General features: G+C 43.0%; 2 protein-coding genes across 2 annotated transcripts; both read left to right on the forward strand.

Annotated features, from left to right (window-relative positions):
• Positions 1-270: 270 nt before the first annotated feature.
• ano2a (anoctamin 2a) lies at positions 271-18,020 on the forward strand. Its single transcript, XM_086163743.1, has 29 exons — positions 271-610; positions 3,679-3,760; positions 3,862-4,034; positions 4,153-4,455; positions 5,615-5,710; positions 5,808-5,980; positions 6,079-6,133; positions 6,223-6,274; positions 6,415-6,470; positions 6,580-6,627; positions 6,941-7,005; positions 7,832-7,966; positions 8,747-8,907; positions 9,276-9,358; positions 9,802-9,813; positions 10,182-10,256; positions 10,376-10,432; positions 11,284-11,358; positions 12,214-12,415; positions 13,340-13,451; positions 13,561-13,618; positions 13,710-13,810; positions 13,915-14,078; positions 14,214-14,366; positions 14,581-14,633; positions 15,095-15,273; positions 15,420-15,525; positions 16,216-16,768; positions 16,918-18,020. The coding sequence occupies exons 3-29, from the start codon at positions 3,885-3,887 to the stop codon at positions 17,553-17,555; spliced, it is 3,915 nt and encodes a 1,304-aa protein (XP_086019869.1). The 5' UTR covers positions 271-610; positions 3,679-3,760; positions 3,862-3,884; the 3' UTR covers positions 17,556-18,020.
• An 834-nt stretch (positions 18,021-18,854) lies between these two features.
• On the forward strand, positions 18,855-23,519 carry cers3b (ceramide synthase 3b). Its single transcript, XM_086163262.1, has 12 exons — positions 18,855-18,898; positions 19,024-19,076; positions 19,948-20,121; positions 20,293-20,410; positions 20,769-20,887; positions 20,963-21,020; positions 21,184-21,234; positions 21,341-21,433; positions 21,578-21,706; positions 22,463-22,569; positions 22,646-22,799; positions 22,956-23,519. The coding sequence occupies exons 3-12, from the start codon at positions 19,949-19,951 to the stop codon at positions 23,073-23,075; spliced, it is 1,122 nt and encodes a 373-aa protein (XP_086019388.1). The 5' UTR covers positions 18,855-18,898; positions 19,024-19,076; position 19,948; the 3' UTR covers positions 23,076-23,519.
• Positions 23,520-23,521: the final 2 nt, after the last annotated feature.

Here is a 23,521-nt window from a genome sequence, read left to right on the forward strand (position 1 = left end):
TTTGATGAATTCATGTTACTTATTTATTTACTATTAGATTTGTAGCACAGTCAGAATATTTAGAATTTAGACTCAAACACCAGACGAAAGCGACTGCAGTTGCACGATCAGAGAGAGCGGTTGTGCAAAGCGTTGTTATTTATGCTCTATTTTTTTGTGTCTTCCCACAACAGCTCTAATCAATAAAGGTTTATGCATTTCGAAAGATCGATTACAAACTTATCGGTTTATAAAAATAATTCCCTTTTTCTCTGCACTGCTATTCTTTGGTGGGGAGGAATGAAAGAAAGGTTGAGTCTGAAGTCTTGTCACCTGTAATCTCTCTGCTTTACACACGTATCCACGTGCACGCGCGGGCACGCCGTCTCACATACACAAACCGTGGGACGCGCACACGCATCGCGCACCTTCCCTCCCTCCGATCCCGCTGCAGGGAATTAGCGGCCTGGCGCGCGTCCGTGCGCGTGTACGTGTTAAGCCAGGGGTTTGCGGGAGCGCGCCTGGATTGTCCACCATCTCAGCCTGTGGCGACGGACTCGTCGATCCGCCACTCCACGGGGGAAAAGAAAAAAAGAAAAAGAAAATAAGAAAAAGGAAAAGCTCAACACCGGTGAGTTTCACGTCTGTTTCACTTCAAAATAACTTTAAACAAAAGAAAAGGAAAATTAAAACAACGTACTTTTTACGCGTCGTTAGCCCGGAATTTGTTCCGTCCTTGGCTTCTTCCACTCGGGTACTAATTTCTTTTGAAGTTCGCGGAAGGTTACAACTAACATCGTTTGAAGGAATGTTATCATTTTATTTTTTCCTATTTTTTTAGTTTTCTTATTTTTCTTCCATGCAACCGTGCATGCGTGTATCCGACGCGCTAAGTCTATTAATTTCACCCCGTTCCGACTGTTGCGCCCACTTGCGTGTAATAAAACACGGAATCTTTTTGTTTGTTTTATTTTTTTTTAAATCTATCCAATTTTATTCGTAAACTCTATTCATCCGCTTCTCCTAGGTCCTACAGAAGGTCACATGTTAACACACAAAGATTCCCCACTGCTGTTGTTTTTTTTTTATTATTTTTATTTTTTTTTTGTTTGTTTTAACTTTTTTTTTTTTTTTTTTTTTTTTTTTTTAATTTGTTTGGGTGCCGGGAAAAGCAGCTGTTAAATTTAGCGATGTGTAATCTTCTGTCCTCCAGGAGAGACGGTATTAGGTCGCCCCCCGCCTCGGCTCATGTCAGGGTGCAGGTCTGAAGCACTCTGATGCAGAACCGCATGCCCTCTATTGTGGACAAATCAAAATTAAACAAAAAAAAAAATGATAACAACAGTTCAGGTGAAAACTAGCAGTGCTTATGAAAAGCCCAAAGTAGTAGTTCATGAACATCTTAATTCTGTAGAAATGTCTATCTAATTGTTTGTTGGAAATACTGAAAGCTGATTATCTATCTATGATTTGTATGATTGGCAGCTGGGTGTTCGGTCAACAAAAGACATCCGAAATAAAAAGGAAGAAAAAAAAACAATATAATACGAAGTGAATCATCAGACAGTTAATGCTTGACATCTCTCAAACTGTACTGTTTGTCATCAAAAAAAAAAAATAGTTCCGATTTCCAATCTTTTTTTTTTTTTTCATGTTGGACTTAAAACTTGGCCTCGGCTTCACTGCCAGGAGGAGGTGGACAGTGTGAGTCTGTAAAGGGTGAGATTTGTGGCAGTAAAATAGAGTTTAAAAGAGGTTTATACATTCTCCCACTTTCTTTCCGTCCCCACAAGCACCACCAAAAAAAGAGTTTTCTCCGTACGTTATACTGATCTTGACTGTGTCTTAATTTCCCCCCATGTTGCTGCTACTATAATTGAAACTTAATGAAACTCTGAATTATACCCACTGAGTAAATTCTGATAATCAGACAGCGCCCGATTCATTGCCTCCTCGACTGATTTCACGATTCCGTCCTGTTATTAAGGGCGTCTCCAGCAGAGAGGTATCTTTTATAGCCTAGTTTTCCCATAATGGTATAAACAAGCCGACCGTCCGGAGGAACAGAGGAACAGCAGGCTTATGTCACTGTTTTTATCCAGAAAAAGAAACTAATGTTAAATTATTACTTCAGTATTGTGACATTGAGGCACAAAGTGTGTGTGTTTTTGTTGTTGTTTATTTAGGGGTGGTTGCGCCAGAATAAATCTGCCGGATCAAAAGACTTTCTTTTGAGAAGTTACCAAAACAGTGAAAATACAAACCTCCATATCACCGCTTTTTAAATAACGAAAGACGAACAGGTATTCGGACTTGGTGTTGGACATATTCTCAGTTTCCAGTCATCTGTCTGTTTGCCAACACATGCTGAACTGTGATTATCGTAGGCGTGTGTGCGCTACCGTGTAAGAAGATTGACTCCAGGTTTTCTCTCCTGCGTCGTGCAGCGTCTTTGGCCAGTGAGCTTCGGGCCTCATGATGATGTGTGTTTGCCTTTTTAACTTTTTCTTATTGTATCAATGCATATTATATATGTTTCTTACAACCATTGCTATATGCATTGCACATAGAGTGTATTTACATTTTTACGGTATACTTTTTTACTTTTGTGTTAAGTGCGACTGTAGCTTTAGAGTTTTTATATTGTTTACATGAGAGATGTTTTTAGGCGTGCAAAAACACTACAAAATTGCTAAATAATCCCAGTTTCTTCCCCTCCTCGAACAATACTGTCTATGTGAATTTGCAAATATTTCACTCCTCTTCACCGTTGTGTTCGATGTAATTTTTTCAACTGCAGAACCATGAAAAAGGACCCCGAAAGGCTTTAATTTAATCAAACTCACTTTCATCAGTGTCACATTTTCCTATAAATGCTGCAGTGCAATGAAAACCACATTGAACATCATTTTAGAAAAACAGATCAAATGATGAAATCTTCCCTCAAATAAGGAGTTTTTGCAATCGCTGAAAAGAAAAGAGCTTTTCAGAGAGAGAGGCGTTTCATTCTTGCTGGCCGCCGAATGAGCCCACTGACCAAATTACCCCAACAGATTGAAAACTGTGCCGCCTGGAGCGTGATCTTAATCCAAGCTTCAATTGGGCAAAAAAGATGCAAGACAGCTTAACTTTGGCTCAGATGTTACATCTATCACTTTAAAACATGCATGGGGGCCGGGATGTTTTTAACATTTTTACTTAAGGACAAACCGATGGAGAAGCAATCAGACATCGCACAAACATTAACAGCTACTTATCAAATCATAAGAAAAATTCTGAATTTGAAGATACTGTTAATGCGACAGTACACACATACCAGCAAAGGAATAGCTTAGCAGGCTAGCTGCTAAGCTATTCCTTTGCTAGTATGCTATAGAGTCTATAGCATCATTTACAGGATCATTTACTGTCTTCAACATCTTTTTTAATTGAGGAAATCAAATTTGACATATCTGTGTGTGTGTGTGTGTGTGTGTGTGTGTGTGTGTGTGTGTGTGTGTGTGTATGTAAACAAGTTTTTTTTTTTTAATTCTCTATTGCTTATTGTTTATCATTGTTATTTATTTTCTCTACTGATGCCACACTGATGAACTAATACACAAGATATGATGATTAAATGCCTGTATCATTTTAGTCACTTGGTTATTTTGCATTTTTCACCTGACGGCATTTTTTTTTTATTCTTATCAAACAATTTAGGTAAATCCAAACTCTTTATTTGTGGACATTTATCCGGTCATGTGATCGCCCGTGAAACAAACCAGGATGACTTTTCTCGGAGGTATATCCCCATTTAATTTAATAGCATAATATCTCCCCCCACCTGCCAGCAGATTTCTCTATCTTCTTTAATCCTCTTTTTTTAATTTCACGGGCTGACAGAGGGATGAAACGGAAAAGAACGTATGTCCATCGCCACAGCAATGAGTGAGACGTCGTCCATTCACTCGTCAAAGCTGGTTTCATTGGCCCGTTCGATCTCCGGCCTCGGGATCGATGCTGTCAACGGAGGTCCCGTCAGTCCGCCCGACAACGACGACGACCCTCCTCCTCCGGTGCGGTTTTTCCCACAATATTCGACTTTCTGCAGAAACATGTCCACGTGGAAGCGGAAACCTGTCGTTTCTTTGCTCTCAAATCTCTTTCTTTTCATTCAACTCGCTCTGTTTTTAGGAGTCTGGAATCGACCTCGGTCCGGGGCTTTATTTCTCTGACGGGAAGAGGAAAGTGGACTACGTCCTTTGCTACAAATGCAAAAAAAGGAGGGCATCCAAAGGACGCCTTTCCATCGCCTCCAACGGTAGCATACCGTTCCCTATGAGCCGATGGGACCAAGAGCCGGAGTCCGGGGAGGCGGGAGGTCCGGGAGGAGACGTGGAGGAGTCAAAACTGACGGAGGAGGAAAAAGCGTTAATGAGGGAGGAGTTTGAAGCCGGACTGGTGGAAGCTGGATTACAGATAGAGCGCGATAAAGAGGTGCGTACGCGACGGCGACGTTGATTCACCGAAAGCAGTTTTCACGGTTTTAGAGCTTCTTGTCGCTCCTTTATGGTTCAGACTCATCCTAAAGTAATACAAATACAAATCCCGCGATTGGACGGCTGCCAAACAGGTTAAGGATAAGACTCAGCCTGTCCGCTAAAGCCGGAGGACAAGCTTCCACTCTAATTAAAGAGAGAACGTAGCAGCGATACATCATGAGACAATGAGATATAACAACATCCGTCGTACCGTTGATGCACATCTTAATTATATCGTGCCTGTGCGAACGTATGCAAAGTTTTACTTTGCAGTTATATCGCTGTTTATGTGAGGTTGTGCGTGTGTGTGCGTGTGTGTGTGTGTGTGTGTGAGTGAGTATGGTTTTGTCTTTGCGTGTGTTTGTCTCTGTGTGTCTTTGCATTTGGTGGTGAGATAATTGCGTGTTAAATCGGCTGCTGTTTTGGTTGAGGATTAAGACCGCTGACCATAAGTGTGAAGCCAAAGGCCAGATTATAGGGCCTTATTAGAGTTATCCACCTCTCAGAAGTGGAGATGCTTGAACATGAATGCATGTGGAGTGTGAGTCCACATTTTGTCATTTTGTTGATTTCATAGAGGCACGTGTACAATGTATTTTCACCACATTCAGGAAGGGAAGGGTCAAATTCAGTTATTGGTGTCGCGTTATTATATAGACTTCAAAGAAAACTTCCTTTTTTAACGCAACCACGTCACCAAATCACCAATGTAGCCGAATGAGGGATTCGGATATTCAAAGGCTTCGTAATAGCTTGCACTTTTCACGTTTGCTAATCGGCTTCATTATGGTATCTTATGGACGTTCATCCGTGCAGCTAACAGCCATGCGCGCCTATTTCTTGCACTTCTAGGGTGTAGCGATTGAAATAATGAGATGTACCGCAAAAGAGCCTCTTTCTTAGACAAAGTAGCATACTTACAGGTTTAGAGAAAGCTCATCTCGCCGCCCCAGGTCAAGAGGTCACAGCAATTAAATGCAAAGAGGAGGAGCAGATTCGCATACTCCGAAGACGCTTGCGATTACTACCGGACACACTCTTTTTACGGGTGTGTGTGGCTTTTATTTAAGGTAAAGCGTTCAGTGTGTGTGTGCGTGTGTGGTATCTGTCTGCAGAAATCAAATGGCATAAGCTTTATTCGCCTGCATATACCGTGGCCAATACTCAGTCGAGAAGCAGAACTTCAGAAGATCAAGGTTGCCGTGAAAAAGGTCAGCCGCTCGTCGTTATTGACGTTCGGGTGGAAAGTTAACGTTGCCGCTAAATGACATAATAGGTGCCTGATTTAAATATTTCTTCTACGAGCAGAAGTGTGAGTTGCGAAAACGGATGGGCATCGCAGGAGTTTGGGATTCAGTTGCCGCCAAAGTCAACACACCATTTCAACCGGACGTCCCAGATTTTGACATCCAGAAAGACTCGCAGACAGGAGCCCATTTCAAAACCCTCAAACACCCTTTTATCCGAGACAAACTCCATCTGTGCGTATTCTCAATAACACACCGTGATCTTCCCCTTTATTAAGTTGTATCTTTGCCTGTTATTCAAATTGAATTTTCACAAATTGTCTTTTCTGCAGGTATGACATCAAATCGACAGAAACAGTGTTCGACAATGCAACACGCAGCAGGATCGTATGTTTTGAAATTTCCTTCCACTTTTTTTTTTGCTTAAGACACGCTGTGTTTTGATATATATGATAGGTTTTCTGTTTTTGCTTCAGGTGGCAGAGATCATTTCACGAACTACCTGCAGACGGACCTGCCAAACTACAGGTGACGACAAAGTTTTGCAGCAGATGCTTGTTCGTTTTTATCTCTATCTCGTGTGTGTCAGTCGCAGGTCATGCTAGCCGTATGCCGCGCATCATAAAACAAAAATGACGTCGCGCTGCGTCTTCTCTCTGTGTCAAAAGGCATCATGTCATTATTGGCTCGAGGCGTGTACGTCTCTGCGTTTCCTCTGCATGATGTGAGTACATCACAAAAGTCTCATCTCTTTATTGAAGTGTTTGTAAAATGTTTTTGACAGCCTGAAAGTCAAATGTTATCGTATAAACCTTTTTTTTTTATTCTCCCAGGGCTCGTTTACAAGGAGGGGAAGGAAAGATCAGCGTAATGACAGACAGGTGAGTCAAACATGCATAGGTTTGAGACATGAACTGATGAAATAACATAAAAGTTGCGTATTTTGAAATATTTTAATGTTTATCCTTGTAAGACGAAATATCATCGTGTCACCGTCGCTCAATATTCGAGTCGTGTAGCAGAAAGAGGTGAATTGGCTGATAATGTAGATGTAGAATTAGCAAAAACACATTGAGCTTTTCATCTGAACCCAGCGAGCGCAAATGTGAGTTGTATTGCACGGATATGAAACGCAGCAAAGGCTAATTTAAAGTCGTAGTTTATTCTCGTGTCATGAGCTTGCTATCCTTTCAGTTTCTCCACGAAGAATGGGCAAACTATGGAGTCATGCATAAATACCAGCCCGTGGACCTGATCAGGTTAGTATTAAGATGTTGGTATGAACAAAAAAAAAAACAAACGGCGCTAAAGCCTCGCTGTGCAAACATTCTCGGTGGTACAAGAAAGCATGGCTGATCGTGCACTGTCTGATCATTTCTGTCTGTTCTGTCCGGGATGATTGCAGATGAGTTCAGCTGCAGAAAAGCACAGTGACGACCATTAGGTTTTGCAGAGATCTTTGGCAAATGTTTGGTAAAAAGGGCAGAAAAAATAATCACATGAAATCCTCAATAAGGCACAAGATGACGAAAAAATACATGGCCTCAGACCCAAGGATAGATTAACAAGTGACCAACTATAGAGCAAGATACAGGATAAAATAAGAGGAACTCCTTTTAGATTAAAAAATATTGGGGACTTGAGTGTCCAAGGCATAGAGGATCATGAGGACAGTGACTAAATAGACAATGATTATCTAAAGAATGAATGGATCTCCATAGGGGAAATTCTTTGTTCACAGCAGCGAAACTGTTAATATGGCAAAAATGAATATGAATATATATATAAATAGAGAGCGAGTTAGACGACAGAGGATAGCAAAGACATCCACGAATAGAAATAGACAGCAGGGAGAACAAAAACATCAGGGATAAGAACGGACAACTGCATGGAACAGTAAGTGCAAAGCATATTTTTATGATCTCCGCGGGGAAGCGGAACATTTTGACTTCTCCTAAACTTAATTTTGTCATTGTTCTAAAGGGATGAAAAGCTCTAGCGGGCACTTTGAGATCAAATAAGCCGCCTCTTTTATCGACGACAAAACCTTTGCGGGGCGCTAAGACGTGGTTTCTTTGTTTACAGGAAGTACTTTGGGGAGCAGATTGGGTTGTACTTTGCCTGGTTAGGCGTTTATACTCAGCTGCTCATCCCTCCCTCCGTGCTGGGCATCATTGTCTTCCTCTATGGCATATTCACTGTGGACACCAATGTGCCAAGGTAGGCGGATAACATTTTATTTGTGTATTCATCAATTGAAACTCTAGCACCCAATCAATGCACATATTTGGTACTAAAAATTCTGTAGAATTCTATGACGATAAATTGAAGAGATGTCCTAAATCCCCTGTTATTCATGATTATTCTGATAGACATACAGTAGCTTTATTTTTCATTGTATATCAGTCTTATGTCACCATATCTATATGCTGTTAATATTCTTTATGCTGATCGCAAACTATGTTGTTGTTCATTGCTGCCTTTAGTTTCATAGTTTTTACATATGGGTTGTTATTGTGAATGTTTAATCTCATCCTAGCCAGAGAAATCATGATAACTATATTATCAAGATGTGTAAAGAACTTTGAAAGACACTGATCTCAGTCAATCTGATCAAAGTTTAAAATAATTAGTCAGAAAATGTAAATGCAAGAACATGGGACACTGTAGTTCCACCTGTGTATTGCTAAGATAACATTGAATTCATGCACATCAACCATCTTGCGAAACACTTTATAGCCTCGACTTGGACACTTTATAGTTTTATTTGTATTCCTTACTCTCCCCCCCTTTTTTTTACTGTTTATACAATTTCCTACTATTATTTATTATTGTTATGTTGTACTTGAAACTCTGGCACAACCACTTCCTTCAGGATAAATAAAGTTGTACTTATTCTTAAAAGCTAAGCTACTGTTAATATTGACTCGATCATCGCCATATACGTGAATGCACTGTCCTCTTTTTTTTTTTTTGGGGTGTTTTGCATCTGCGCCGCAGCCAGGAGACGTGTGACGACAACCTGAACATCACCATGTGTCCGCTGTGCGATGGAGTGTGCGATTATTGGCGGCTGAGCACGGTGTGCTCGCTGGCCCGAACGTCGTACCTTTTCGACAACGGAGCCACTGTCCTCTTTGCTATTTTCATGTCTTTATGGGGTAACTTTTCCCTCCTGATATTTTCACTTCACGGCTTTTTAAAAGCAACCTTACCCTTCAGTTGACAAGGACAGTCACTGACGTTATAAATGTTAGCCCCCGTTGAGACGAGACAGCATTTGAGACATTTAACGTCAATGTCACCTGATTTTAGTACCACTTTTAGTGTGTTTGTGGTGTCATTTTCATTGCAAAAAACAAAGGATTGAATACGTTGTATGTTGATGAATTCAGTTAAATGAGAAAGGTTTCCTTATAGGAACTTACCATAAAATTATGGAGAATATCATGTTCACCCAGCTGGTCCAAAAATGTACTTTTTTCTATCGTTTATATGTATTATTTACTTTCTCTGTCTCCTCTCTTAGCTGCCTGTTTCCTCGAGCACTGGAAAAGACGACAGATGTGTCTGAAACACACCTGGGACCTGACAAGTTTGGAGGACGAGGAGGTGAATGAATTTAACGCAAACTGTTAAACCGACACACATAACGCACACGTCGATCATATTTATCATATAAATCATTTATAATAATATTAGTTGAGTAAATTAACATCGCAAACGCTTCGATTGACATGACGTTTAGTTTTTTTTGTTTTGTTTATTTTGGGGTAAGGGATATTTTTTCTCCTGCTATAACAAGTCAGTCGGGGTGAGAGTGTTAACCTTAAGACCGAGGTCAGCGATGACGCCGGGGATCAGTTGCGTTGTTGTGTTTGCAGACAAAATGACATGCATGTAAACACGCATGTGCACATGTACTACCATGACTGTTTACACTGTAATGGGATTGGTCTGTTCTTGGAGCAGTCAACTGGCTGGAGAGGGTGACGCAGCACCGTCGCAACTTAAACTATCTCCCTTTTCTCTTTTTCTTTCCCTGCTGGTTGAAGGAGCGAGTCCAGGTGAGTCAGACATCGCCGAAAACAAATGTTACAGTGTAAAGGTACAAATAAAACACAACGATAAAAAAAGCAAAATTATAGAATTAAATGGATGAAAACGGCGAATGAATATGAAGACGGTAAAAGAAAGATTTTTCCAAGAGATATCATGAACTTGACTGCATTACAAAGAAACCGTAAGGCTCTGCTGTGTTGTAAGACAAAATGGTATTCAACTCTGTTATACTGATATCTTTTGGGTTGTAAATTAATTTAAAAACGTACCGTTCTCTAGGCAACCAGTGGATAACGTACAGATACCTTGTCTTGACTTGTGTGTGTGTGTTTGTTTTGAGCATCTGCTTTGTGTGTGTGTGTGTGTATTCCAGGAAGAGCTGAGGCCGGAATATGAAGAGGCTTTACAGGAAAAGAAGGATAAAGTCAAAGCAAAGTCAAAGAAGAAGGTTTATATTAGTGTGTGTGTGTGTGTGTGTGTGTCTTGTGTTCAGGGATTAAATACATACCTTGCAACGGTATTTTTGCTTGTAATTGCTCCCGCTGCCGGTTTTTGATTGTGTTTCAGGTGACACAGAGCGGGGATGGCGTGGATGGAGAAACGGACCAGATGCTGTCCTCCCAGGTATCAGCGTCTGCGCTGCAGAAAAACAAAATGTGGACAGAGTCGCTGAGTAGACGGGGAAAGGGTTGTGTTTAAACTTGCCTTTTTGATCATTGTAACAGATATTTAATGTCTTGAGTGACCTTACACGTTCAGTTAGGAGACGCTTTGTAGTTAATATATATATATATATGGCTCAAAACAACACAATGTAACTCCAAGTCAGTCGCACTTGTGTGAAATCAGTGTCCGCTTGGGATTCATTTTGACTTGTTTTAAGGATATTACAGCCTGTCGTGTGATTTTCCACTTTTATTTTGAATTTGACTCCAAATCCTGACCTCCACCAGCTCATAAATTTGATTTCCATTGATAATTATTGGGCGATTTTGTTGTCGGCACGTTCAACGATGTAAAGAACAAAGTATTTAATAAGAATATTTCATTCAGTCAGATCTAGGACGTGTTATTTTAGCTTTCCCTTTATTTTTTTGTGCAGTGTACATCTTGCAATTCAATTGTTCATAGTCAATTGAATTAAGACCGTCCAACCGCGCGTTGTAGGAGTTTATATCTGCATAAAGAGGAAAACCCCGTCACCTTCTGTGAATGGTTGAGTCCAAAGCTGCTTACCTGCCTGAGATTAGCCCAGATTACTGATGGAGGGAGAAAAAGTGGGAGGGTAGGGAAGAGGGGAAGAGGATTTCTGTCCCTTCAGATGGCAAACACACACCTGCCCAGCAGGAAAGATAATGTGCTCATCATTACTGCACATAACATAATGTGCACAAGACCGTGTGTCAATGTGTTTGTTTGTTTGTTTGTTTGTTTGTGCACCAATATTATTTGTTTTTTTGTTTTTTTTTTGATAGCAGGAACCAGAGTCCCTGGATATTGAGGACCACCTGTCGGGTTACCTCATCAATGTGTCCACGTTACTACTGCTGGTATTACAGTAATACTATTTACCCCCTCTAGTATTCTATTTATTATCCACTTATTTTCACTGCGTTAATACTCTGTGCACATGTCTCAGCTTACATATACTTCACCAGAAGTGAAAAACAATTTCAATTTATGCTGAGAGAATCTGGCTGCATTTAGTCAAAAGTAACATAAGAATAATTATGGAAACAAGATATAACCAGAATTCTATCACATAATGTTTTTTTTTTTTTTTTTTTCCACTTTTCAAATGGTATCTGTCAATAGAAACACAAACCGCCCAGTTTGGTTCTTCCCTCCCTGCTTTGTATCTCCAGACGGCGCCTGCACTGGAGATTTTTTTAAATAACCATCGTCAATGTTATATATTCATCTAACTTTCAATCGGAATGGCAGACATCCACGATAGTAAAGGGAAAAAAATGATCAAAATATAACAAGAACAACAAATTAAAACTCAAGTCAAGATAATTGAGATGAGATGAGAACAACTTTATTTATCCCGAAGGAAATTGTTGTGCCAGAGTTTCAAGTAAAAACATAACAGTAATAGATAATAGTAGGAAGGAGGAAGAATAAGAAATACAATGAAATATAAATTGTCTAATATTAATTGTAAGTATAAATTGCCATCGAATTATTTAATTTTACAACTACTTGTCACCTTAGAGTCGAGCTAAATCCACAAATTCGAATTGCCAGATTAATCAGTATCATATACATGTAGAGACATAAAAATTATCTATGAACAGACATACATTATGAAAACAGACAAACCTTTTTGTAGTCATTTCAAACCTTGTAAAACCTCTGTGTGTGTGTGTGTGTGTGTGTGTGTCCCCTTCATCTGCATTCAGATCTTCGTGACTTTCTCCGCGGTGTTCGGGGTGGCAGTGTATCGCATCTGCATGCTAAGCGTGTGGTCCATGAACCCTGACGCGGAGGCCAAGGCCAGCGTGAGGATGACCGTCACCACCACCGGCATCATCCTCAACATGCTGGTGGTTCTCGTGCTGGAAGAGGTCTACGGCGCCATCGCCGTGTGGCTGACCGAGCTGGGTAACACCTCTCTTTAAAACCTCCCTTGAAAAGTAGTTTTACTGCATCATAAACACACGCAGAGCTTCATTTGATATTTTCATTGAAAAGGCACCGCATTAAATGACAGTTTGAATGACACACACACACGCTCTGTACATAAACAGCATTACGGGCACCAGGAAATCTCACATTTTTGTAGCTGAAGGGTTCCTTTAACTTACACTTGACTTTGTAGACTTTCTTAAGTGGTTTTTGAACACAGTTGAGACAGAGGACAGCCGCCGTGCAGTGGAAAGCGATCTTTCCAACAGACACGTGCACGCCGACATGTCTGGAGATTTAGGGGACACCGGAGGATGCTGTAAATCACATTTTATTTTCTCTCGACGATTCTGTCGAGAAAACCTTATTCTGAAACCCGCAGGCGTTTTTCCTTGTCAAGTTTTTTCCCCCAGCCATCGATTGTAGAGAAAATTCTCCCGAGCTCGCTCGCATAAAAACAAAAGGAAAAAATAACAGGCGACTGTTATTTTATTATAGGTTCAGAAATGGGGTAGATTTTTGAAATACTAGGTCAGCCTGGGTACAGAGGGCTGGTTAGAATATTGTTGCAGATGTTTTTCTGTTCCCAGTGTCACCTTGGTAAGGTTGGGGTTTTTTTTTTTTTGGTGACAATTTGATTGTCCCTCAGCAGTATTATACAAAAGCTGACAAATCTGCTTTTCATGAACCCTGCAGGGAGGGGTGGCGGTGATGTTTGGACAGATCCATTTACCAAAAGGCTTTTTTTTTTTTTTTTTTTTTTTTTCGGACATCACTGCAATCTCTTGGTTTTTGTCTTAATTGTCAGGAACGTTTTTGGAAACAGGACAAGAAAAATAAATCGAAACAGCCAATATTATTCGTATGTGTGACGGTGTGGTTGTCATGGTTGCCCTTCAGAACTCCCCAAGACAAAGGAAGAATTTGAGGAGAGGTTGATCTTCAAATCTTTCTTTCTCAAATCCATGAACACGTTTGCACCCATTTTCTACGTGGCCTTTTTCAAGGGCAGGTGTGTAGCCTTTTGCTCTTTTCCATCACGCACACACACACACACACACTCACACACCACTGCTTGTCCAAATTCATCTGCAACATGCACTGGTTATCTCTCTGCACAGGTTTTCTGGGCGGCCTGGCGATTATGTTTACGTCTTTGGAGACTATCGCATGGAGGAGGTAGATTTACACCTGGACTGTGTTAGCCTGTGTGTGTGTGTGTGTGTGCTGTGGTATGTCCGTGTAACGGTGTGTGCTTTGTATTCCTCAGTGCGCTCCTCCGGGCTGCCTCATCGAATTATGCATCCAGCTCAGCATGATCATGCTCGGAAAACAGCTGATCCAAAACAACGTGTTCGAGATTCTCATTCCGTACGGCGCCTTTCAATACTTGATTAAAAAAAAAAAAAAAAAAAAAAATCAAATACGCCCTCGTTCGACTTGTCTTATGGCATTGTTACGTCCTGCTTTTTCAGGAAATTGAAAAAGATGTACAGAACGATGCAGGAGCAAAAAGGAAAGAAAAGAGCAGCAGAGGAGGAGGACAATTTCACAGAAGAGATAAGACCAAAACAACAATTTGACAAAGATTTTATTCTGGAACCGTTTGAAGGCGTGAGCCCAGAATATATGGAAATGAGTTAGTATTTACTTTTCCTTCCAGTTGTTTTAGCACTGCAATAACCCAGTGATATTTCTAAGAAAATGTTCAAGTCCCTGTGTATGCATGTGTTTGCGTGTGTGTGTGTGTGCTCACTCTCACTCGCATTTACAGTAATCCAGTACGGATTCGTCTCTCTGTTTGTGGCCTCCTTTCCACTGGCACCCGCATTTGCCCTTCTCAACAATGTCATTGAAATTCGTCTGGACGCGGCGAAATTCGTCACCGAGATCCGCCGTCCCGACGCAGTGAGGTGCAAAGACATCGGTAGGGATCACGCAGGACGCCGCCGCCGCTTTTTTTTTTTATCTCCTCTGTGCGAATGTGAAATGAACTCTTAATCGTGCTTTTTGCTGTGTTTTTCCCCCTCCGGCCGTCCATTTTTGTCTTGTCACCTCTGCAAACACACAAACACACACACACACACTCGCTCACGGGTGGACCCCCTCTCTGCCTTTCTTTGTTTGCATGCTGCCGCTAGGAGTTTGGTACAACATTCTCTGTGGGATCAGCAAGTTCTCTGTCATTACCAACGTAAGCGTGTGTTTGTGGGGGTGCGTGTGTTTGTCCTCTTTGCCCGAATCTTCTTTTACGTTTCACCAAAGTCATGTGCACGATAGTTTGTTTTTTTTGGAGGAATCAGCTGATTAAGTTGAAAACATCCTTTGCATTTTTCTCTCACCACTGATAATACTGTGATGTGTGTTTGTAGAGGAAGTTCAATTTTGATATTATTTGTTGTATAATGTGACTTGTTACCAATGACTGATGCGTTTTATATTTCAATTCATATTTTATTGTATTTCTGATTTTCCCCTCCTTCCTACTATTATCTATTATCGTTATGTTTTTGCTTGAAACTCTGGCACGACAATTTTCTTCGGGATAAATAAAGTTGTTCTCATCTCTCTTTATGCCTTATGCATACATGTTTATGCTCTATGAACCTGGTAAAGTGTCTGATTTCAATTTGGATTGATTATTCTCCTTCTCAGGCATTTGTTATTTCCTTCACATCTGAGTTTGTACCTCGAATGATTTACCAGTACATGTATAGTACCAACGGCACCATGAACGGGTACACGGAGCACTCGCTGTCCTACTTTAACGTCAGCGACTTCCCCCGCGGCACCGCGCCCATCACCACCCTCATCGCCGGAGTCTCCATGTGCAGGTCAGACTGACTCATCCCCTTGACCTTTCAGGGTCCCTTAAACCCTTGAGCCCTGCAGATTAACTCTTAACTTACTCTTTAAGTAAATCCTCAAGTTTCCTGAAACTGAAAAGCAGCGTTTCGATTGAATTCTGCGTGTTTATCAGGTATAAGGACTACAGAGACCCGCCATGGTCCGCAGAGGCCTACACTTTCTCCAAACAGTACTGGTCCATGCTGGCTGCAAAACTGGCATTTGTTATATTCTTTCAAGTAAGGAAAGTGATATTTACAACTTGTGATATTATTAGTAGCAGTAGTAGTGCTATGTATTACATTCACATGTTATTGTCTGTCTGAAAACTGTCTCATCTCTGAAGTCTGTCTTTTAAAACTGGGATGCCAAATGTACACTTAAAGGTCTGTTTCAGAAAAATAGAATAGCGTGATAAAGTTCTTTATCTGGTGTAATGCAATTATAAAAACAAAAATGTCATACATTCTGGATTCATGACAAATCAACTGAAATATTGCAAGCCTTTTACTATTTTAATATTGCTGATTATGGGTCACATCTTAAGAAAACTCAAAAATCCTATCTCAAAAAATTAGAATATCATGAAAAGGTAATTTTTGTTTTTTTAACTGCATTACAGAAGATAAAGAGCTTGATCACAATATTCTAATTTTCCGAGACGGTCCTGTATTTTACAAAGCAAAAGTAAACAAACCCATCGCCAGCTGCTTCTTTCGTGTGTTAAAATACCCGATTATATAAATACCCGTGCTGCTATTTAAACCTCGTCAAAATAGTTTTCTAACATGGTAACGCAAAGCTTTAAATTGTGCAGTTGCGCGCTTTCTAAGTCGAACTCTGAATTTGCAGAAATACAGTTAAAAAAAAAATGGTTAAGGGAAAAAATATATCTATATTTTCAAGCAACGCTTTGTATTGCTTTTCAGAACCTGGCCATGTTTCTCAGCATGCTGGTCGCCTGGATGATCCCGGACGTACCGCGGTCGCTCCGCGAACAGCTGAAGAAGGAGAACATGATGCTGATGGAGTTTCTGCTCAATCAAGATCTGGAAGCGCACGTTAAATCTCACGCCTCCAGGCCCTCGAACCCCTGCTTCTCCTCAAATATAGAGATCGTGGTGGAAGCGCCGGCGGAGGAGACGGAGCCGCTGCAGGAGGAAGAGGAGCCGAGTGTCGATATCACACCGGACGAACCGAGTAAGACCGGCGATAGCGATCGTGAGGTCGGAAGGTCGTTTGAGGAAGATGAGAGAAATGCGGCAGAAGATCAGAGATGTGAGGGAATAGAGGAAGAAACGGAAAAGAAAGCGGAGGCAGATAAGTCGGCTGGCGAAGGCGAGACTGAGCAGGGAGACGGAGAGAAAGGAGACAAGAGTGAAATACAAAAAGCGGAGGAAAATTATACCGAAGTGAAAGAAGGTGATCGGGATTCATTTACGGTGGATCTGGACTCCCTCATGAGCCAGTTGGGCCTGTTAGGTGAGCAAAGATGGTTTTTTTTTTTTGTTTCTTTTCTCTGCCTTTCCTGTTACATTTCTAGTTTTGTTTACATCGTCTAGCAAGTTACCGTTTTGCACTTCAAGCAAATATGTCGTAAGTCATACTTTCTTTGCTCTGTTTGGCAGAAGATCCTGAAGTTAAAGAGGCAGCGGTCCCGCGCTCGGGCCCAAAACGTGAAGAACGTGAAACCCGAGAGCTTCCGTCGCACCCGAACCCACCCTCCAAAAGAGGCTCGTCTCAGAGCCTGAAGGGCTCCGGAACAGAATTTCCGACGGCGTCTCCCGACACTCGGGCCTTTGGACTAATCGCCCCTCCTCCCAGAGAGCCGGAGTCCAGAGCGAAGGCCCGCTGCTCCACGCTGCCTTCCCGCCACAGAGGGCCAGAGGCCTGCTACAGCCTGCAACGGCCCAGTACCTCCACCAGCCTCAGCAGGTTCCAGCAGGCTTCTTCCTCCGTCCCCCTCGGTTCTTCACTATCCGCCTCTTCCGACCCGTTCTCCCCCCCGTGCGCGTCTCAGAACCCGGCGGCGTCTCCGTCCGCCAACGCGCAGCCCAAAAACCCCTGCGAACTGTTCGCACTGAAGGGCCCGCCGCCTCAACCGCCTCGCTCCGGGGGCAAAGCCCGATGCTCCACCCTCCCGGCGCGGCAGCGGAGCCGCGGCCCGGAGGTGCTCTCCACCAAGCCTAGCCAATCCGCCAGTTTTACAAAGCTGGGAGACGGCATTCCCCCTTCCCCGAGCGAACTGAGGCGGAACACACCGGTATGAGGGGAACTGGAGTGGAAGAGAAAGGGGACGGAGGAGACAGCAGAGGGAGGGGGGGGGGGAATCTATCCAGATTATCTTTCCCCCGTCTGTGCCTGGAGTCCGTCCTCCCGATCAGCGTACGTCATACCTGGGGTCCGAACGGAGACCGTCCAGATCGACCGAACCCTCTTGATCCTCCTAATTTCCCCAGAGATGTTTCGGGTGAGGGCTCGTCCTTCCAAGGAAAGTCCTGGACAAGTCAGAGAAAGACACCGCTCTTCTCTAGAAGTCATTCACCGTGTGAACATTAACGGTTTTGTTGGGTGGCAAAGCTCTTCTGTTATGTTCATTCCCGCAAACGCAGCAGCGCTGCCTTATTCACCGGTGGAAAGAGGCAAGACATTCGGTACAGCTAGAATCAGTTATGCTTTTAGATCTGCTGTCTATTTCTAGAGGTTTTGATATATAACATTTGTGCAATTACAATAAAAGAAATACATATTTTTGACATCTGTTCTTTCCTTTTATAGTATCAAGGTCATGGCTTGAACATCCGCGCTGCTACTTTCCCACATAAGATTACAGCGTAAAAGCGTGGGACAGTGTGAGCGAATGGTTTTATTTTGTTGCCAGATGGCACATAGCATATTTATATCTAAAGATAACCAGGGAAGGCTGATTACATGAGCCAACAACAACAACAACGACAACAACAACAGTCCTGAGCGGTTGTAGATCACCGAAGGGACTCGGCCACCCCGGCTGCCCGTTTCGTTGTCTCTTCTGTCCCCCTGTGGTTGAAAGTGGAACCGTAAAAGAAAAAAAAAACAAAAAAACACATTTCTATTCCACGTGCAACACCACACGTCGGCGTACGATAGTACATTCGTTATGATATGTACCGCACTCAGGTTTCCTGACGACTGAAATTACCCGCACGCGGTATCCGAACAAATGTGCCGAAATGTCTGTTCTAAAGATCAACTCTTTACAAAGTGTGATGTCTCTCCCTGTGGGAAAGTTCCTTTTTTTTCTCTCCTCTATCCATAATCTGTAGTGGCTCCTCCTCCCCCGTCCCACCAGTGAATGGGGCCTTTGTGGGGGCTTCCCAGCATTCCAAGGGAATTCCTGCAGGTGAAGGTGCGCAAACAATCGTGCGCTCAGATGACTTGCGCCAGCTCCCCATTTATCATCGTCGTAAACGATAAATCCTTGAAGGTCGTCACGATGAGATAACCTCGACAAGCCGCAAACGGCGAGGAGGAGACGAGGAGCGGGAAGGGCGGGATCTCAACCTTTCAATCCAGGTGGGATATCACGTTCAAACCAAAATCACCGGAGCGCGTTGCCTCACACACAATGAGGTTAGTCAGTGTTTGTGTTCTCTTTGTTATGAGGAGCTTCTTCACAATAGAGCTGCCGAATATAGAGGTTCTAGCAGGGTTTTTCTGTTTTCAGGTGTTTGACTGGTGCATTTTATGTTATACAGGCATGGCGGTGCATGGAAAACTCACGGCGTAACACACACTGGCCATTCTGAAGGTGAGTGTGCATATGTGTATCCATACATTTCAATAATAAAGTTCATGCAAATGAAATCATCTTGGAGACATCCTCAGACATGAAGGCTTGGAGTGAAGGTCACATCCAATGCTGCGGGTTTTTGATGGGATCTGAGACAGAATGTCAGTTATATGGACTTCAGGGTCGCACGCATTCTCCGCGTAACCACCTTCTGCCTCGGCTTCCCCCCTCTTCTGTTCAAACTTGTTCGGTATGTACGCTTCTTTCCCCGCGCTGTCTCATTAGTGATAGCTTACCTTAGAGGAACACAATGCGGCGTACATTCTGAGAGAACACAATTCAGGCTTGGAAGTGATTATCGTAAACGTCAACTCCGCCGACACGTTTTGAGTGTTGTTTGTAAATGTTGTGGGTTCATCTGCATTTATGTATTAATCCGGATTTATGGGCAGAGTCCATAAGAGGATGGACTTTACTACTTCATAATCTTTACCGCTGTGAATTGCCGCTCTGCCGCGTTTATCATTTCGCCCTTTGATATCTATTGTAGTCGCTCCATCTACGAGTCACTTGGCGAGAGGGTCGAAAACCGGCGCACAAGTCAGTGGCGACAACGGGAAGATAGCTAGCAAACGTTAGCTTCGAACCCTATAACCAAATGTGAGTTTTCTGTAGACTGACGCTTCTCCTCTCGGGTTTAGGGGATACAAAAACAAAGAACTACTAGCATTGCATTACACAGTCCTGATCACACGAAGAGGATTACAATCAGTCTTCCCATAAGAAACGGAAAGGTGTTCCTTCAACAACAGGCGCCGTCCTTCGAACGAGTGTTTCGCAGACGGAGATGAATCACGATCGCGCGGATGTGTTTCCCGTTTCCCGGCAGAATGTTGCAGACGCTCACTGACTGGCTGTGGTGGGAGCGCCTGTGGTTGCCGGGAAACGTCTCCTGGTCAGATCTGGAAGACGACGAAGGTCGAGTCTACGCTAAAGCCTCTCAGCTTTATGGTGCCTTGCCCTGTGCTCTCTGCCTGCTCCTTCTCAGATATCTGTTCGAGAGGTGAGAATGCGAGGATTACCCAGCAAATCAGCTTGGGGCAACCTCATGATCGCTCCTGCGGTTTTCCAAAGTGCAAGGCGCTTCCTTGATATGTGGTGCTTTGATAAGAAAAATTGAAAAAAATAAAAATACCGACAAACATCGGATGATGTATAACGTTTTTCGTTGCAGGTACGTGGCCACGCCGTTGGCTGATGTTTGGGGAATTAAAGACCGCTTACGTCGCGGGGTCGAACAAAATCCCGTTCTAGAAAGATACTTCTGCAAGCAAGCGCACACTCCATCGCAGGTGTGTGACGGGAACTTTGCGTCAACGCCTCAGTTTTAGCCATTCACATGTTTAAAAACACGACAGGTACGGTATGCGTTTATGTTTCGTCATCGTGTGCAAACTTTGTCCGACCTTTTCAATAAAAACAGAGGAAGCGCTAATACTGAATGACATCGTTCAGAATAATCAGAAACGGAATCTCACATTTTGAGGAAGCACCGCAGCTTTAAACGTCTGGTCACCTCCCAAAATCATGCAATAAATGTGACGATATTAGATGAAATATCGTAGTCAACCGAGTGTTGTATTCCATCACTGAACTTTCATGCCTCCTGGGCCGAAGAAGCGAAACACTTGTCTTTTCCTCTTATCTCAGGCTGATGTCAGGTCTCTGTGTAAGAAGACCAGCTGGCCGGAATGGAGAATACAAGTCTGGTTCCGCAGAAGACGGAACCAGGAGCGCCCGGGGCTCCGCAAGCGATTCTGCGAAGCCAGGTCCGTGTTTTAACGCTTTATTTTATTTTTGTGTTCCCTCTACTGTGTGTCATCATTGTTCTTTTCTGCCTCCAGCTGGAGATGCATCTTCTATTTTTTTGCATTTGTTGGAGGAGTTCTTGCCCTATATGATGTAAGTGCTTTATTTCAAACTCCTTTTTTTGTTGCTCGTGTCAATTCTTTTCTATGGCATTTTTGTTTTCAGCGAAATCTCTCTAAAATCTTCCTGCATGAACTTCTCGCCCTACATTTAACTCACACTCCTCCTCCCCTCTCCATGTTTTTGCTGACCCCAGAAACCTTGGGTTTATGATCTGAAGAAAGTTTGGGAAGGCTTCCCTAAACAGGTATGTCTTTTGTATTTTGACTTCGCTAAGTCAAAATAGCAAAACGCAACGGAACGTAGGCGTGTGTGTGTTTTATGCCGAATGTCTGCTGTGTGTATCGACGCAGTCCATGCTGCAGTCACAGTACTGGTATTACCTCTTGGAAATGGGCTTCTACCTGTCGCTCCTCCTCAGCCTTACATTTGACGTGAAACGGAAGGTAAGCGTGCAGACGTGAGCGCATGAATACAAAGAAATATATTTTTTACCGTCGAACTACCGCATTGCTACACATTGGATCAAATGCACAAATAACCGTAATTCTTAATTCTTCGTTTTCGCCGTTTACCGTGTCCGTGTTTAGGATTTCAGAGAGCAGGTGATTCATCACATAGCGACGCTGACCCTGCTGGGTTTCTCCTGGATTTCGAACTACATTCGCATCGGAACCCTGGTGATGGCGGTTCACGACTCGGCTGACATTCTGCTCGAGGTGAGCAGTTTGCGTCCGTGTGTGTGATACTTTGCATCACATCTCTGCTGTTACGGGTTGGTGCCGCACTTCCACTTTTGAGGTGAAACACGTGGGTTATCAAATGTGGTGTTACGTTAGAACGTAGGTGTCAAACTCTGGCCCGCGGGCCACATTTGGCCCGCGTTGTAATTCTATTTGGCCCGCAAAGCCACACCAAATGGCTATTTGAGCTGGCCTGCTGGTACAGTCTGCAGTGCACGTATCGCTGATTCTACAAATCACAGAATTTCCCTGGTGTTTTGGCACGAAAATCACAACAGGACCCATAAACGCCCTCTCCCCTGTGTGCAGTAGTTATAGCGACCTTGAGCTAATACTGGCACCCTGCTACTCAGGCAGTAAACAGGAAATTTGCATTCATGCAATATTAGTTATATATTGTATAGTATGAAGCTATGCTTGTTCCATATTTAGTTTTTAAGCAAAACTTGTTTTGGCCCATAATAGCTCCATTGTTATATCTGGAGGAAGATTTTTTTCAATAAATATCAATGTTGGGCCGCGACTTTGTCCCAGTTTTGAACTTTGGCCCTCTGTGTATTTGAGTTTGACACTCCTGCGTTAGAATAACTGATAGAGCCATCAAAGTCTAGCCAAGATGACTGCACCCGTGATACGATGGCGAACTATAACTGCTTCTACATGAGTAATAATAAGAAGCCATGCATTTCTGACCATCTGCAAAGCTAAGAACTTTCCTGTTTTATTCCGCAGGGTGCAAAGGTATTTAACTACGCCAAGTGGCACAAGACCGCCAACGGCATGTTTGTAGTATTTACAGTCCTCTTCATGCTGACCAGACTGGTGGTTTTCCCCTTCTGGTGAGTTTGCAATGAGAACGCAAATCGTGTGGACAAAAAAAAAAAGTTGCGAAACCGTCACCGTGATCGTCCGCAGGGTGATCCACTGCACCTGGGTGTATCCGCTGGAGAGGTTCCCTCCCTTTTTTGGCTACTATTTCTTCAACGTCATGCTGTTAGTGCTACAGATGCTGCATCTCTACTGGGCCGTCCTCATATCACGCATGCTTTACAAGTTTATCTTCACCAAGGTATGTTTGGGAGCGTGCCGGAGGATTGCAACCAACTTCATCAACTTCTGGAACTTGCATGTGTTCTGTTGTTTTGATTTCGGTTTATCGTCTTTTCTCACGACTCTACTGTTGCTCCCCCTCCCTCGCGACCTCTTTCCCTTTCCGCACCTGCAGCTGGAAGGAGATGACAGGAGCGACGAGGAAGAGGACGAAAGCGACTCGACGGGGGAGAAAAATCACAAAAGCAGTTGCGGAAGCAGCGCCGGAGCCAGAGGCCGGGCCAACGGACACTGATCCCCGCCGGCGGAGGAAAACGGACGGCAGCTGGCGTTTTGTAGACTGCAGGTGTTGGAATTTATCTGTTTATAAAATACAACTCATGGATACGAATACCTCTCCGAGAGGGAGGAGTGAACACCTTGAACGCAGCATGTTTTTAAAGATCCGTGACAGGTGGGATGAGACCCGGCCAAACGATTCAAAAGAAGGAGAGGAAAAAAAAAAAATGAAACAATCTCACAAACTTCCTTAGTTTACATGATATTGAAGGTTACAATAACGCTGTCTATGATAACCCGCGTGTATGTGTTTGTTTCGACCGTACTTGGATCTGCCGGATTCCAATCCGAAGGCACATTTTTTTTCTGTTTTGCATCATCGGCGTGACGCTTTTTTTTGTCATATTTATCACAGCCAGTGCACTTGTACTGTGTGACGTCACCGTTTCCCATTTGTGAACC

The sequence above is a fragment of the Fistularia commersonii genome, chromosome 17 (assembly GCF_037954325.1).
Source record: "Fistularia commersonii isolate RoL2024-O1a breed Wild chromosome 17, RoL_Fcom_v1.0, whole genome shotgun sequence".
In the NCBI taxonomy this organism is placed as follows: domain Eukaryota; kingdom Metazoa; phylum Chordata; class Actinopteri; order Syngnathiformes; family Fistulariidae; genus Fistularia; species Fistularia commersonii.

Bases quoted from the DNA above. Each gene is read 5' to 3' on its own strand.
- ano2a (XM_086163743.1), top strand. From the start codon at position 3,885: ATGTCCATCGCCACAGCAATGAGTGAGACGTCGTCCATTCACTCGTCA. The intron at 10,433-11,283 runs GTATCAGCGTCT...TTTTTTTGATAG, and splicing joins ACCAGATGCTGTCCTCCCAG to CAGGAACCAGAGTCCCTGGA. The intron at 14,079-14,213 runs GTTAGTATTTAC...TCGCATTTACAG, and splicing joins CCCAGAATATATGGAAATGA to TAATCCAGTACGGATTCGTC.
- cers3b (XM_086163262.1), top strand. From the start codon at position 19,949: ATGTTGCAGACGCTCACTGACTGGCTGTGGTGGGAGCGCCTGTGGTTG. The intron at 20,411-20,768 runs GTGTGTGACGGG...CTCTTATCTCAG, and splicing joins AAGCGCACACTCCATCGCAG to GCTGATGTCAGGTCTCTGTG. The intron at 21,707-22,462 runs GTGAGCAGTTTG...TTTATTCCGCAG, and splicing joins CGGCTGACATTCTGCTCGAG to GGTGCAAAGGTATTTAACTA.